This window comes from Myotis daubentonii, chromosome 17 (assembly GCF_963259705.1).
Source record: "Myotis daubentonii chromosome 17, mMyoDau2.1, whole genome shotgun sequence".
In the NCBI taxonomy this organism is placed as follows: Eukaryota; Metazoa; Chordata; class Mammalia; order Chiroptera; family Vespertilionidae; genus Myotis; species Myotis daubentonii.
The window spans coordinates 3,010,070-3,026,472 of record NC_081856.1 but is presented as its reverse complement, the minus strand read 5'-3'; the positions used below and the strand labels follow the sequence as shown (position 1 = coordinate 3,026,472).

General features: G+C 57.3%; 1 protein-coding gene across 1 annotated transcript in view; it reads left to right on the top strand.

Annotated features, from left to right (window-relative positions):
- Positions 1 to 12,747, top strand: part of ATP6V0D2 (ATPase H+ transporting V0 subunit d2) — a 29,971-nt gene extending 17,224 nt beyond the window's left edge. The window contains exons 3-8 of the mRNA XM_059672652.1: positions 1,511 to 1,689; positions 2,686 to 2,765; positions 3,990 to 4,067; positions 9,738 to 9,914; positions 10,721 to 10,798; positions 12,317 to 12,747. Coding sequence (XP_059528635.1) covers positions 1,511 to 1,689; positions 2,686 to 2,765; positions 3,990 to 4,067; positions 9,738 to 9,914; positions 10,721 to 10,798; positions 12,317 to 12,478 — 754 coding nt within the window. The 3' untranslated portion in view covers positions 12,479 to 12,747. The remainder of the gene's footprint in view (positions 1 to 1,510; positions 1,690 to 2,685; positions 2,766 to 3,989; positions 4,068 to 9,737; positions 9,915 to 10,720; positions 10,799 to 12,316) is intronic.
- Positions 12,748 to 16,403: the final 3,656 nt, after the last annotated feature.

Sequence of the window (16,403 nt, the reverse complement as noted above, 5' to 3'; positions counted from 1 at the left end):
AGAGAAGGTGTGTAGCCGATTGAAAAGCATCATCGCGTTCGTGTTCGGGCCCCTTAGAGGCCACAGATAGGTACTGAACAAAGACCCGTCTTCACGGATATTAGAACCAGTACAGATGGTAGGCGTTCTCTCTGCACGACTCTATTTGAGATGAACGTGTACAGGGACTTTCCCAAAAGCAGTGGATTAGTGCTTACCTCCTCGGATATGTAGTAAATATCTGTGAGTGGATGAGCTAACTTGTCCTCTTGTTCACCGTTGTTAATACCAATATATATCGAAGATTCATTTCACCCTGGGATAAATAGAAATGAAAAGTGCAGAGAGAAAAAGTCACTTCTAGCAGGAGACACTTGGAAAGTGGACCAAATGTATTTCACACACCCAGTCCTTCCCATGAAAGATGGCTCCTGGTTCTGCATGTATGTCACTGTCCCTGTATGTACCTCCCACATGGACAAGTGTGACCTGGCAGACAGCACGTTGTCCTGGTCGCCTGGCACCGAATTGTCGCCGAGAACGCGGTTGCGTGTTGCAGACCCAGCCTCTCAGGTGGAGGGGACCCTGTAGCTCAGTCCTGAGAGGGGGCGGGCGCGGGGGGGAGTCACGGTGCCCTAGGGATGGTCTGCTGTGGCCACGGAGTTTGCCAGCTGCTTGCTGTCCAGTCCCCCCTAAGGGACGCCCAGCCGTCCTGAGGCCTCCATGTGACACAGGGGCAGGCCTTTCATGTGTCAAAGCAAGCATCATGGATGACGACTAGCTAACCAGCAGCGTTTCAAGTTTAATGAACACATTCCCCAAAAGATAACACGAAGCCTCCTAGAGTTCACACATCTCAAAGGGAATGGCCTATAAAACAAGGGCCACACAAGGGTAACTCTAGGGCTACAAGATGCAAAACAGGGTGCTGACAAATGTCATGAAATGGGCATAAGTCAGACTTTGAGCGAACATTGCCACAGGTAACATGGTTCATGGTCTGTGGGCGTTCCGGTCTTCATGCCACACCCGGATCGATAGCCCTCATCTTCTACGAGCAACAGGTGAGTTTAGCAAGGATTCTGTTGACTAGAACTAACTGTAAAACACGGAGATGTAGAAACCTGAGGCTGAGCAAGGAGCATGAACAGGGCAGATCTTTTACACGAGAGATTGCGGGGCTGGTCGTTTTCTGCTCCTTTTCCTCCACAGTCCCGTTTACAGGAACTTCTTGCTCTGGGACTGTGGGACCCTCCTTAGCCAAAGCCACTGCCCGGGGCTTTCCCGTGTGTGTGTGTGTGTGTGTGTGTGTGTGTGTGTGTGTGTGTGAGTCCCGTGCCCCCAGGTGCGGAGACGCCCCTCCAGATGAGGAGGCCGCTGGCGCGGAGCCCGTGCGCCCGTCCTGTCTCAGGGCCCGGCTCCTCCGCGGGGAAGCTCGGGGTCACGCACCTTCCCCGGGAAGCACCCCCTGGTCTCCCACGGGTGCGTGTGGCCGGGTGCGTGTTCCCCTGACGGCCGTGCCTTCCTCCAGGTGCGGCTACATGATCGACAACGTGATTCTGCTGGTGAGCGGCGCGCTGCAGAAGAAGTCCGTGCGGGACCTGCTGGGGCGGTGCCACCCGCTGGGCCGCTTCTCGGAGATGGAGGCCGTCAACATCGCGGACACGCCGTCCGACCTCTTCCACGCGGTCCTGGTGGAGACGCCCTTAGGTACGAACGTGGGGCCGGCGCTCGCTGCCTGTGCGGTCACTGCCATTGGGAAGTGTGCCCCCATGGCACCGTGTCCCCGTGAGCACAGCACCAGTGGAGAGGGTGCTGGGAGTGGGGGGGCCTGAGGAGCCGTCGGCCCAGCCCTCCTTCCTCAGCCAGACAGGACGCCCCTGCGGTCACCTTGCCATTGGCTCAGCTCCAGCGCCACCCGCTGTGCCCGACCCTGCAAGCACCGCAGGCCTTGTGGCTGGTGGAGCCCTCCCTTCCGAGGTGCAGTTTAGAATCAGCGCCTCCCCTTCCCTGTAGTCGCCGGTCTGCACCGGCTTCCGGAGGGCGCGGGTGTTGGGCGCCCAGGAGTCCGTCAGGGCGCGGGTGTTGGGCGCCCAGGAGTCCGTCAGCCCTGACGGCACGGAGATGCCACCGGCACTGCCCACACGTTGTTGTGAGGAGGTCTGCACAGGAGCGATGCCCTGCTGGTCATTTGGCAAAATAGTCGCCATTTTGGACAAAAGTTTTAGAGAAAAATACATGTGTCATCAAGTGCCTGGTGCTGCGGTGCAGGTCCCGGGAGGGAGGGGTCTGGCACGGACGCCGTGAGCGTGAGCGGCCCAGCCTGTCCCACCAGGCGCGTGGGCAGCTCAGTCCCCTCACCCCACTGCAGAGCTCTGAACGCGAAATAAGACGTAAATAAGTACAACTCCGTGTCGGCACAGAGTAAGGGCACGGGAGGTAAGTGTTACCACTGGGTGGCTGGAGACGGCAGATGTGAGCCTGGACGTGGGCACTGCCCACGCTGGGCACCCGCTAAGCCAGTGAGCCGCGTGCTGCGCCCACGCAGCCGTGAGTGCCTAAGGAGCGGTCCGGGCGGTGCCGCGTGGCCGTCCTGCCGGGTGAAACCCCCGTGTCCTCCTTGTGACCAAGGCGGTGCGTTCAGGAGACCCTCTCCGCTTGCAGTCCTGCTTTTCACTGACTCACCTGTGATGACTTCCGTTCCAGCGCCATTCTTCCAAGACTGCATGTCTGAGAACACACTCGATGAGCTGAACATTGAAATTCTGCGCAATAAGCTGTACAAGGTAACTGCTGTCTTTACCGCACACGCCGTCCTAGCCAGGGCTCTTGTCAGACGCGATGCCTCCCCACCCCCCACCTCCGCCCCCCATGCACGGCGAGGCGAGGCGAGGCCTGTTGGAGCATGCGTGTCAGCTCCCGGGCAGGAGGTGGCTGAGAGGAGGTCACAGCCATGCTCTGTGTCCCCAGGCCTGGCTGGAGCGTAAAGGTGGTGATGGGCAGGTGGACAGGCAACAGCCGGCATTTACAGGGCCCCTTCTGTTAGGCAGAGCTCACCTCTGTCCTCCATTCTGTGAGAGTCCTGGATGCCGGCTAACCTGTCCCACAATTGTCATCCACTGACAGTGGGCAGTGTACCGATGACCAGCTGGCGGGGCGTCCTAGGTGCCACTCGCATAATCTGGCCACTGACTGTCTGGACAGTGCTGCCCCGTCCAGGCCTCTCTGTGTAACAGGCGCTGAGTAAGCTCTGTCCTTGCACTTGGATGACCACAGCGCCTTCAGAGCAGCTGAGTGAACATAGGCACCACCCTCTGTGCAGCACGCCCTGCTGCAGCACAGGGTCCTCCCCGACGCACTGCATTGCAGGCATCGTCCTGGTTATGAGTATGGGCTACAGGAGGCTCCCTGACACAGCCAGCGAAGGCCCTGTCCAAGCAACGTAGAGGCACTAACCCACTCTACCCAGCTAAACGGTGTGGCTCCTCTCCTCAGACGAGACCAGGGGGCGTGGGGTGAGGCGATGAGACCAGGGGGCGTGGGGTGAGGCGACATGGTGAAACAGTTCCCTAGTGAGTGCAGTGTGGGCTCGGGCCCAGGGGGCGGTGACTGCAGCCAGGCCTGCCTTCCACCCCGTGCTCAGAGCCCCCCCCCCCCCCCCGTGTGCCTTCTGAGAGGGGACCAGAGCGGGAGTCTTCACTGAGCTGTGAAAGGGCTTGGCACTCTTGGTAGAGGAGCCAGAACAGCCAAGTGAGGTCACCGAGATCACGCAGAAAAGCGATGGTGAGTGGTTTCGAGGTGAGATAAGCACAGCTGTGTTCTTTCATGGAGGCCCTTCTTCAGCCTGTGCCACGGGCGTTAGTGTGAGCACTTCCCCCATCGACTCTCTCTCCCCTGGGAGAAGTGGTTCGACTCCATGAAAGCGCTGAATCAGCCATGAAAAGCAGATCTAGACAAGTCCACAAGGAGCAGATGGTCACCCTGTTGCTTTATGGTCTCTTCCTTTCCAGTCTTACCTGGAGGCGTTCTATAACTTCTGTAAGGATCATGGTGACGTCACAGCAGAAATCATGTGCCCCATTCTCGAGGTGAGAACGCGTCCGTGAAGCGTTTGTGCCAAACGTGTGCTCCCACGTGTTTCATTTCTGTCATCAGACAGATGCTGCCGTATCGCAGAAGCTCCTTTATCTAAAGTGAAGCGAGCAATGCGTTTTGCTCTCTGTATGTCATTTGATCTCTTCCGTTAATAGTGGTATTTTCTGGCCCTGGCTGGGTAGCGACATCGGTTGCGGGTTCGATTCCAGGTCAGGGCACATACCTAGATCGAGGGTTCTCCCCCTAGTTGGACATATAAGGAAGGCAACAGATCTCTCTCCTCCTCTCTCTCTCTCTCTCTCTCTCTCTCTCTCAAATCAGTAAAAACATATCCTTTGGTAAGGATTCAAAAAAAAGAGTGATTTTCCAAGTTTCCTACATTGAAGAGTTGTTTTAGATTCAGAAAAGAATAACACATAACAATGTGATCATGCTTGCTGTATAATATGAAGAAAGGTCACAATTAGTGAAAAATTAGTAAGCTATGGCAATTACACGCTATAGGAATCAGAAGGACCCCCAGCTTCCCCCAGCGAGGGGACATGGTCCCTGTAGAAGCCCTCCCCTGCAGGCCGCGCATGCACCCAGCGCGGGGGGAGGGATGGGGAAGGGCTCAGCACTGGCTTCTGCTTCTCTGACAGGAGCTATTATATGTCTTAACTCCCTTTGTCGTCAAAGGGGAATCTCGCCTGTGCCCGAGACCTCTTGTTTCAGACGTCACCGCAAATGCTCGGAAAGCCAGGCACTGAGGGCCTCGGGCATCTGGGCACAGTTGGCATTCAGCGCAGCCTCTGGCTGGCTCCCTCAGACACTTGGACTTAGAAATTAATGAATAATTTAAATAAATATATAACTTACAATAAATATGTAACTTAATTTTTATTGTAGAGAGAGGGAGAGGGAGAGGGAGAGGGAGAGGGAGAGAGAGAGAGTGTAACATTGATTAATTGTCCCACTTATCTATTTGTTCATTGGTTGACTCTTGCATGAGCCCTGAGTGTGGATCGAACCCACAGCCTTGGCGTATCAAGACAACGCTCCAACCAACTGAGCACCAGCCGGGGCAGGATAGAATTTAATTCTAAGTTATACTAGTTTATTCTGGGTTTAGAAAAGCCCTGTGAAAACAATGTTTATCCAAAGACTACCTTTCATCATTAGGTTATCTCTTGCTCTGACTTCATTGGTGGGCAGATCCTTGAATATGGATCGATGACTTCTGAATTCAAGAGAAACCTGAGGAGAACTACCCTTTAGGCAAAAGGGCGGGGAGGGGCTCCTGAATACCTTCACCTGCACGTGGTGTAGCGCACGGTCCTGAACGGCACCTGGCAGCATTAGTTCCCCTAAAGCAGCTCATCCTCCCAGGGTCACAGCTAGAGACACTGCCGTCCCTGTGGGAACGGAAGTGAGCAGCCTGAGAGAGTGTGCCACTGGCCACTCCAACAGGTCTTTTTCCTCGTCTGTCCCACCCAGGGGTGGGGCTCGATGAGTAAGGAACTTCTTAAGGTCCACTCCACGTCAGGACTTCTGGTCCCATCACACACATCGGCAGCCTGGTGACCCGACGAAGCGCTGTCCCTTCTTCTCATGAATTTAACTACTAGCCATGCTCGAAGCAGCCACATCATCCAGGGCTCATAGTGTCCGCATTCCTAATTCCCATGGCGTAGAAATGGTTCTTACACTTTACACCAACAAAAGTGGAATCGGAGTCACGTTGAAACAAAAGGTATACAGCAGCACTGGGACCAGCCAACACTCAGTACGTGCCAGATACTGTCCTAAAGGTCACACACATGGATTCCCCTGGACTTCAACATAGCACAGAGATGAGTAGTTTAGCGTCTATTATTCAAGAGGGGTAATTGAGGAACAGAGGCCTGATGTCACAGTTAGGGGAGGCCAGGATGGGAACTCGGGCATCCTGGCTCCCGGCTCCAGTTCCTACGTGTTCATCCGCCTCTGCATTAAGTGCACAACCCTTACCCACAGGAAGGCTGAGCTATGAGCAGGATCACAGCACGTGGGCTGCAGGGCCCTAGAACCCCACGAGAACGGTCTCTTGGCAAGGACCGCGTAGGACTGAACGCAGGCTGTCACTGGGCCGGTGCGACCGGCTGCTGAGTCCCAGGTTCTCACAGCCATTTCCTGTCCCTTAGCCTACCACGCTAGGTTAGGTTTTTCTCAAGCTGCGGTAAAAACAAAAATCCATTTAACCATCTTCATACATTTATGTAGAAACATCAGTTACATGTGGCATGTGATTATATGTTTTTTAAAATATATTTTATTGATTTCAGAGAGGAAGGGAGAGGGAGAGAGAGATAAAAACATCAATGATGAGAGAATCATTGATCGGCTGCCTCCTGCATGCCCCACACTGGGGCTTGAGCCCCAACCCAGGCACGTGCCCTGACCCAGAATCGAACCGTGACCTCCTGGTTCCTAGGTCAACACTCATCCACTGAGCCACACCAGCCGGGCTGATTATAACGTTTCTTGATGTGACCAGATTTGTCAGGTTTATAGCAGCATTAGATCACGTAACCTCCCCTTTATCTGTGTAGTTTATGAAGTTCTCACGCATGTGGTCTCGTGCTCTCTCGTGTGACAGGACAGACTCACAGGTGGAGGGTGTTACCTGGGCTTGCATGCGAACATTTGACTGAATTTCAAGACTGTGACTTCATATAGAAAGTTCGCTTGTGTCCAGGGCACCCCTGCTGTCTGTGTGGCTAATGCCACAGGACACAGAGCCCAGAACATGCCATGCCGTCTGGTCTCCTGGTCAGTACACAGCTGACAAGCCCAGCCTGCTTCCAGTTCTCGTCACTGTCCTCCGCGGCCCTGGGCCACCCCAGCTCCTTGCGCTGTCCTTCACAGCACCCAGCCCCCCTGCTCCCTGCAGCTGTCCCCACCCCTGCTCCTTGCACTGTCACCACCCCTGCTCCCTGCACTATCCCCCACCCCTGCTCCCTGCCACTGTCCCCACCCCTGCTCCCTGCCGCTGTCCCCCTCGCCTGCTCCCTGCCGCTGTCCCCACCCCTGCTCCCTGTGCTGTCCCCCACCCCTGCTCCCTGTGCTGTCCCCCACCCCTGCCCCCCACACTGTCCCCCACCCCTGCCCCCCACACTGTCCCCCACCCCTGCCCCCTGCCGCTGTCCCCCACCCCTGCCCCCCACACTGTCCCCCACCCCTGCCCCCTGCCGCTGTCCCCCACCCCTGCCCCCCACACTGTCCCCCACCCCCGCCCCCTGCCGCTGTCCCCCACCCCTGCCCCCCACACTGTCCCCCACCCCTGCCCCCCACACTGTCTCCCACCCCTGCCCCCCACACTGTCCCCCACCCCTGCCCCCCACACTGTCCCCCACCCCTGCCCCCCACACTGTCTCCCACCCCTGCCCCCTGCCGCTGTCCCCCACCCCTGCCCCCCACACTGTCCCCCACCCCTGCCCCCTGCCGCTGTCCCCCACCCCTGCCCCCCACACTGTCCCCCACCCCTGCCCCCTGCCGCTGTCCTCCATGGCCCCCGGCCTACCCCTGCTTCCCCCAGATGTGAAGGGGCGAGAACAGGTGGCCTGACAGCCCAGCTCTAACGGGTGCAGCTGACAGTGACTTGGAAGGAGCCCCAGAGCCCAGTCACCTCCTGCAGCAGCAAAAGGTTGTGGCTTCAGAATGAACGGGTGTTTGTAAGGAGGCTGAGGGAAAGGACCGGACTCTGACGTACCTGCACCCACAGGCGCTGCCCGTGTGCCCTCCAGCCAGGGTGTCAGATGCAGATGGTCAGCCTCTTACAGTTCCCATTGCATCTTCTCACCCCTGCAGGCGGGAGGGAGCCAGGCAGAACAAGGGGAGTCACCAGCTACTGGGGTCCAAGGAAATCATCACCGGGAGGGGAACTAGCAGGGCTTCCTGTGAAAAGGGGGTCTGTGGGCCCTCAAACGCAGGGAGGATCTCAGCAGGTTGAGTTTTGAGTGGAGCTCATGCGGTGCAGGCTGCGGAGACGTGTTCCCAACGCAGACGTGGCTGCTCAGTAGCGCTGTCTGGGGCGTGGCCCTCTCCTGGTGCAGCCCGAGCCGCCCTGACCGCCCCCCCCCCCAGGAGGCGCACTGAGGACCTGCCCGTCAACCCACTCCGCCAGGGGCCATGTGGAGGTTCCTTTGCCGTGGACCGCCCTCTGGCCCATCCTCCCTGACCGTGCGAGGCCTGAGAGTACGCGGGCCGGTGCTGTCCAGGGCCCGAGGCAGCTGCCTTCGACTCCAGATAAGGCGGCCCGCCCTCTGGCCGGCTGGGAGGATGGGAGGACTGGCCGCCTGGCTCCTCGCCCCGGCTCCTCGCTGTGGCCTCTGGGTTTGGGAGGGGCTGTGAGCGGAGGCCGCCCCAGGAGAGCTGACGGGGCAGAATCGCAGGCCCTTCTGGCGGGCCCACCCGACACCTGCCACGGGTCGGGCGCTGGACGTTCAGAACGAACGTGGACAGAACAGGCATGGCCCCAGAGGGTCTGGTCTTGAGGGGAGAGAAACCCAGGCAGATTTTTAAATGATGGGTCACGTGCCGGGCAGGGGCTCGGGTACCGAGAAGGGTTCCCAGCACCAGCACCGGGAGGAGCCGGTCTGGGCTCGGGTGGGGGTCGGAGGAGGAGGACGGGAGGAGGAGGACATGGAGACCAACGGGAGAGAAGGACAAGGTGCTGGTGCCCTGGAGGCCCCGCGGCCGTCTGCCCGGCGCTTCGCTCAGCGGAGAGGACAGGTGAGCACACTCGACCCATCGCCCCACAGATGAGGAACCTGAGCCAGAGAGCAGGATCACCTGCTCCGAGTTGTATAAATCTTAGCTACAGAGTCAGAGTTACTGCTATTTAACCTAAAAACAACACCACCCACCTGGCCGGTTTGGCTCAGTGCATAGACTCTATACCACAGAGCATCAGCCTGCAGACCAAAGGGTCCTGGGTTCGGTTCCAGTCAGGGGCACATACCCTGGTTGCAGGCTCCTCCCGGGCCTGGGCCCTGGTTGGGGCTCGTGAAGGAGGCAGCCAATCGATGTGTTTCTCTCACATCGATGTTTCTCTCTGTCTTTTCCACTCTCCCTAAAAATCAATGGGAAAATATCCTCTGGTGAGGATTAACAAAAAAAAACAACACAAGCAAAACAAAATAATAACCCCACCCAAACCACGGATAGCACAGACTCTCCGCATGTGAAGAGGCCTGACCCACAGTCAGGGGGGCCTGGAGGGCACGGCGCCCACAGTCAGGGGGGCCTGGAGGGCACAGCGCCCACAGTCAGGGGGGCCTGGAGGGCACGGCGCCCACAGTCAGGGGGGCCTGGAGGGCACGGCGTGCACTTTCTCTTCCCAGCGCCCACTAGGCCTTCCCCGGGCACGTGTGCTCTGTCCCGGGGCACCCACCGCGCAGCCCAGACCTCACGCCCGCGTCCAGGAGGAGAGCTGCAGGCTGCTGGCCGGGCCACACACCGGCGCCTGGGAGCTGCGTGGGGTTTGGAGCAGCTGCTCAGTTCTCGTTCATAACCCTGGACGGAGCGACAACTAGATGCAGAGCCGAACGGGAAACAAATCGGGGAAACGCTTGCCTCCCTAGGGCTCTGTCTCTAGCCTTGAGCAGAGGCCGGTCTCACCGCTTTCTCTCTTGCAAATTCAGTTTGAGGCCGACAGGCGAGCTTTCATCATCACCCTCAACTCCTTCGGCACCGAACTGAGCAAAGACGCCCGGGAGGCCCTGTACCCGACCTGTGGCCGGCTCTACCCCGAGGGCCTGCGCCTGCTGGCCCAAGCGGAGGACTTCGAACAGATGAAGAGGGTCGCGGACCACTACGGGGTACGTACATGACCCAGTGCCACTCGCTCTCGTGGGCCCTGGACGCCGCACCCTCCCTGAGGTGCCTCCCTCCCGGAGGGCTGTGAGGTGCACAGGGATGTCTCTGTGACCATTGGGCAGCACGGTCCTCAGGGGCTGACGCAGCGATTCCCTGGGAACGGCGTCCAGGGAACGTGAGCTCACGTCAGAGCAGGTGGAAGAGCCGACCCAGAGGCCCTTCGAAGCGGCCGGGTAAGCAGGTGAGGGGCCCCTGGCTGTGCGCCCCGGCCCTCCGGGGCAGGATGGAGAGGCCCCACCTGCCGCCTGCAGCTCAGGTCCTCCTCCTCCCAGCCGCTCCTCGCTCCTCTAACTCAGCCCTGTAGGCGGCTTCCGGACTGAAGGACCTGCCCATCTTCCCCGGGGCTCCCTGGACGCCTCCGGGGACCACGGAAGGCGGAGGCTGTGCCCAAACCTCTGCAACACCTGCTGTGCCCAGGGGCTGTGCGCGGACTCTCCGAACCTGGGCTCCCACCCCCGCACTTGCAGTCCCACGGGGGGCATTCCCTGAGCCCCAGAGTGAGAGCCGAGCGTGGAAACCAGCTCCCACGCCCCCTGGCCTGGTGGGGCTGCGCTCGCCATGGGCTCCGCTACCATCCCACCCGCTGTCACTGGGGAGATTTGGTATTTCCTCAGGAGGCCTGAGAGTTACAAGAGCATGGCCTCTGGGGATAGGCTTTTAAATAGATGCCGTTTCTGTTTGCTAGGAGCCATATACATTTATGAGAAATGAGAACTTGTTACAAAATAGTCTCTCCTCTATTTCGAAGGTTTACAAGCCCTTGTTCGAGGCTGTGGGTGACGGCAGTGGGGGGAAGTCGCTGGAGGACGTGTTTTACGAGCATGAGGTAGGGCCCGCTGGGCATGGATGGCTGTGCCCGCTCCTTTCCCCGCCCTGGGGTTAACGTCTTCTCGCGTGGGCTGTGAGTGAGGGCTCCGCCTCACAGCCGTGGTCTCAGAGGGCGGCCCCTGTGCAAGTCCCTGTGGGACGGAAGTGCAGAGCGGGCTGGGAGGGAGGCGGCCCGAACCGGAGCGAGGGGAACGGCCCAGCCTTCTCGCCATCACAGCCTGCCTATCGTCACGGGCCAGCCCGGTGGGCGCTGCCCTCCGGGTTTGTCCAGGGTTAGGACGCAGCTCGGGCACAGCTGTAACACGTGGGAATTATTCCTGCGGAATTCCACGGAGGGTCCTCATCACGGTTCCCTAAAAAGGCAGAAAGGTCCATGGGTGCTGAGCTGCTCAACAGAAGGACTTGTTTCGTTTGTTATACTTTTTACCAGCAATGTCCCCTAGTCTAACACATCTTTCTAGCGCCGTCCATTCATTCCTCCCAGCCACCGGCCCTTCCACTGCAATTGACTGGAAGCTGCAGAGAGCCCTGGGATGGACCCTGAGAACCTGTGGGCTGCACAGGCCGCAGCGGGCGGACCAGCTCCTGTCGGCCCAGCTCTGAGCGCTCTCAGGGCCCAAGGGGCGTCAAAACTGCCTCCAGCTCGGCCCTCTCTCCTTCCCTCCACGGGGACAGAATTCGGAACGGTCCCATTTCCGACTGTCCAAGTTCAAGTTATTTTTTGAAAAATTTCTTTTATCTCCCTTCTACAGAGAAAAACACAAACAATTGCCCTGTAAGTCAGGTTGCTGCAGAGCGTTCTAGAAAAGCTCATCAGAGCTGAGCCTGGACGCCAGGGGCTGGGATGCTGCCCTGGAGGGAGTTAGGCAGCTAAAACCTTCCCAAGCTTTTAAGGCTGTGGCCAAAAAAATTTGCTTTCCCTGAATGCGACCAGCCCACAAGCCAGATGCCAAGTAAATGTGGTTCCAAAATCACACACAGACACACACACACATTCAAAAACTCACACAGAGACACACACACACACACACAAACACAGACACACACACAAAGACAGAGATACACAGACACACACACATACAAAACAGGCACACACATGCAGACACACACAGGCATGCACACATACACATAGACACACACATGTAGACATACACACAGACACAGACACAAAGACATACACATGGACACACACATAGACACAGACATACACACACATATGTGCACACACACAGGTCCTAGGAGTCTGCTCAGAGTGCTGCTGAGATTGGCAGATTGCCCTGTGGGCCTACAAACTTGGTCTAAACTCCTGGTGTCCACATTTATTGCTCCAGCACAGCCAGTCTGCCGCTTCCTACTGGGTAACGCCTGCGCTCTGGGCGAGCTGATGGGGCGTGCTCCGCCCTCGCTGGGCTGACGGTGCTCCGCGCCCTCGCTGGGCTGACGGTGCTCCCGCCCTCGCTGGGCTGACGGTGCTCCGTGGCCTCGCTGGGCTGACGGTGCTCCCGCCCTTGCTCAGGTGAAGATGAACGTGCTGGCGTTCACCAGGCAGTTCCACTGCGGCGTGTTCTATGCGTACACGAAGCTGAGGGAGCAAGAAATGAGGAACATCGTGTGGATCGCTGAGTGCATCTCGCAAAGGCATCGCACTAAGATCAACAGCTACATCCCGATTCTGTAACCCGCCCGGGCCGCGGGGGCAGAGATCACAAATGTGAAGAGGATGCTATTGAGCAAAATAAAAGGAATTGCGTTAGATTATCGGGGCTACACCGAAGGAAGCCGCGCAGCCCCGTGTGAATTGCAGACATATCTTGTTTTCACGTTTATGTCTCACTCTTCGCCGGCCTTGGGCATGCGTTTTCATTAACCCTTGGGGGCTTCCCCTACTATTTGTTGTGTTAAAACCAAATCTAATAAAAGTGTTTTACTCCTGCTCTTCATGCTTCTCCACGGGCCCGAATACTGGGTGTCTGTTTTACCGTTTTCCCCCTCACCTGAGGATGTGCTTCAGTGATTCCAGAGAGAGAAGAAGAAAGAAAGAAAAACATCGATTGGTTGTCTCCTGCATGCACCCCAAATGGGGAATCAAACCCGCAGCCTGGGTATGTGCCCGACCTGGGTGCATAGGACATGGTCTAACCCCTGAGCGGCCATCCGGGGCCTGTTTTGCTCTTTAACTGTCGGTTCCTTCCATCGCCCACAAACCCCGAGCTGTGCGTAGCCCACATGGCCACGTGTGACAGGAAGGTTCCTTTTTCAGGGGCGCTTGGCCTGGTGGGCTCAGAGAGCTGCAGCTTAGCATGAACTTCCTGCAGGGGGGCAGTGTCGATGTGTCACCTGTGCAGCCTTCTCTAAACACAAGGCACAGCTCTCTTTATTACCGTTCCTTCATGCTTAGCCTGAGAAGGAAGAAACCTCACTAGACTGGATTTTACACATGAAGCAGCAGAAATCATAGGGTCCATTTGCAGGCTGTGGATTTTCTATAAACCTTCACTAGAGCCGGTGCCCAGAGCCGCCCAGAGGAAGACAAGCAGTCCACACGCTGCTCAAGTCCTTTCTTTCCAACTAAAAGGTTCCAACACAGGAGATCTGTGCTGCTGTTGGGGCGGGGGGTGGGGGGCGCGGGGGGCGCAGGTTGGCGGGGAGAAACTTTCCTCGACCTCCAGGTCCTTCTGGCTGGTCTAATAATCACATAGACAGGAGACAGGTGAGCCAGAGAAAATGACGAGATTAATCCGTATGTATGGGGACCCTGCATACGAGAGAGGCAGGCTCAAGGGGGATGTGGGTACAGAAGCCCTGCGCTAGGGATGAAGTCAGGCGTCCTGGGGAGCTCACAGGGTCATTGAAAGACGATGAGAACGGACGTGCAGTAAATAAAGCTGCCCCCCCAGATAGGTGAGTGCATCCGAGATTGTCGCTGAGAACCTGTTATGGGCAAGGCCCCTAGTTCAGTTCTAGGTCAAGGGTGAGGAACGTCCAGCCAGCGGGCTGAATAAGGCCCTCGAAATCATTTGGTCTGGCTCTGCCAAGGCATTAGGGGTGAGCTAATTAAATGTTTGACCAAATAAAGGAGGCCAATCTTTAAGCTGATGATTTTGTATGGCCTGCCAATGATGCCATAATATCCAAATGGCCCTTGGCAGCAAAAAGGTTCCCCACCCCTGCTTTAGGGACTTAAAGGGAGGGCAGAAGTTTCTCTTGGTCATGAAGCTAAAATTGCTTTAGCTCAAAACAAACCACAGAGCACATCATGGGGTCTAGCTCTGAATCCCCACAAGGGGTTTCATTAGTAACTAGAGGCCCGGTGCACAAAATTCATGCATGGGGGTGGGGAGTCCCCTCAGCCCAGCCTGTACCATCTCCAATCCGGGACCCCTCGGGGGATGTCCAACTGCCTGTTTAGGCCTAAACTGGCAGTTGGGCATCCCTCTCACAATCCAGGACCGCTGGCTCCTAACTGCTTACCTGCCTGCCTGCCTGCCTGATTTCCCCTAACAACCCCCCTGCTGGCCTGGTCGCTCCTTACTGCACCCCCTGCTGGCCTGGTCTCCCCCAACTGCACCCCCTGCTGGCCTGGTTGCCCCCAACTGCCCCCTCTACCAGTCTGGTCATCCCCAACTGCCCCCCGTCAGCTTGGCCACCCCCAATTGGCCCCCCTGCAGCCTGGTTGCCCCCAACTGCCCCCCTGCCAGCCTGCTCTCCCCCAACTGCCCTCCCCCATTGGCCTGGTCACCCCCAACTGCCCCCCCCCCATGCAGGCCTGGTCGCCCTACATATCCTGCTGTTCAATCATTTGGTCATCCCTCACTAACCCCCCTGCCAGCCTTGTCACCCCATGCAGCCTGCTGTTCAGTTGTTATTGTTACTGTGATGGCGTCCCAGTTGCATATTCCTCTATTATTAATATAGATAGCTCTTACCATCTACCACTGAAAAGATACTGTCAATCACGTCAGAAGCTACAGGTAAGACACACGGGAAGGATACAGACACTGTCTGTTTTGTGTTCGTTTCAGGAGGAAATGAAATTCTCCTTGTTGGATTCATCTCATTCATTTTGAGTCATTTTCACTCCAGCAAATGGGAGCGTCCGCTTCCTGGTCCTGAGCACAGCTGTGAGGGATGCACGCCATGCACAGAGGGACACATATGCCATACGCAGGGCACCACTCTGAGTGCTCCTGTCCCTGTTTCCCAGCACTGAGGCCCAAAGTGTGGGGCTCGGCTGCTGTGTGGCTCTCAGTGGACAGGCCTTGTACTAGTAAATATGGAAGGGGGTGCAGAAGCCACAACCCAGCCCGCCTGACCTCAGCAGTTTCCTCGGTTACATCATCACTCCGTCTGCCTCCGCGGCCCCTGGCTGCAGTCTCCCACCCCTGCCTCTGACAACTCACTCTTACAAACTATTAGAGTAGAAGCACTGCCCACTTTATTCAGTGAGTTAACATGTACTGGGAACTTCCTGGGCACCAGGCTATATCAGGTCCCCTGCAGGCACCCCGCTATCACTGGTCTCTTTCAGATTTCCAGTCACAGAACAGGCTTCCTTGGAGCCACGCCCATCCACGCCCTCGCTCTACGTGGACCTTTTCCCACTGAATCTTCACGTGGCTGGCTCCTTCCCTGCAGGTTTTAATGTCACTGTGTTGCCTTCTTCAGTGGGCACCTGTCCCACCTTTGGGATTGTACACAGCAGTCTTACATATTCACCTCCTCACGGAGGTCCTCCAGGCTTAGGGGACACCTTGTGCTGGTCTCAGTCGAACACCCTGCTCTGCATTTCATAATTCTTACCAAGTTTATAACCATGAACAGGTTTGTTTGCTTGGTGAGGTTGGTTTCCTATCCAACAGAGCGCTCTCTCTGCAAGTCCGAGCTGTATTCCCGGATCACCGCTGTGTCAGCCTGGGCACAGGCCTGGCACTCGGCAGCACCGAATAAATGTCTGCCTAGTGAATGAGGGCAAATCCGCCGCCCGGGGGCTCTGTGATAAACCACAGAACCGCCAAGAGAGACACTTGGCATGTTTAAGAGTTTATTTGAGCAAAAGCCTATTCTAGTTGGACAGCTCCACCAGGAAGTGGTTAGAGGTGTCCCGGACAGGAGCCAGGGAGGAATTTCTAGAGAAAAGGCGGAAGCAAGCCAGGAAAGTGTCCCATTGGCTGTTGCTTAAGCGCCATCTGACTTGGAAAAGCCCAGGTGGCTGTGGGTGGTGGCTGTTCTTGAGTTCTGGCTCCTGCCCCGAGACGCCGACAGGCTCACCTATCGGGCAGGGCAGGGTTGGGGTTCCTTACGTGGCAGCTGAGGCGTGGGAGGCGCTGCGGTCCGGCCGCCTCCTCGCTCAGTTTACTTCACAGGAGGAAAGGCCAAGACGTGACTTGGCAGGGATCTGTCACATCCTCAGGGGCACAGACATCTCAGTGCCAGGAAGACAGAAAAGGCCGCAGCCCTCTCTCTGTGAAAACGGGACCCCTAGGAGGCAGGCGCTGAGTGTCCGGTTCCTGATCTCCGGACCTACAGCATCAGGACATGGCGGCAACCACCACGCTTATGGAACAAATACTAGTAAGCGCAGATGCAGGCAAGGATGGTATGGC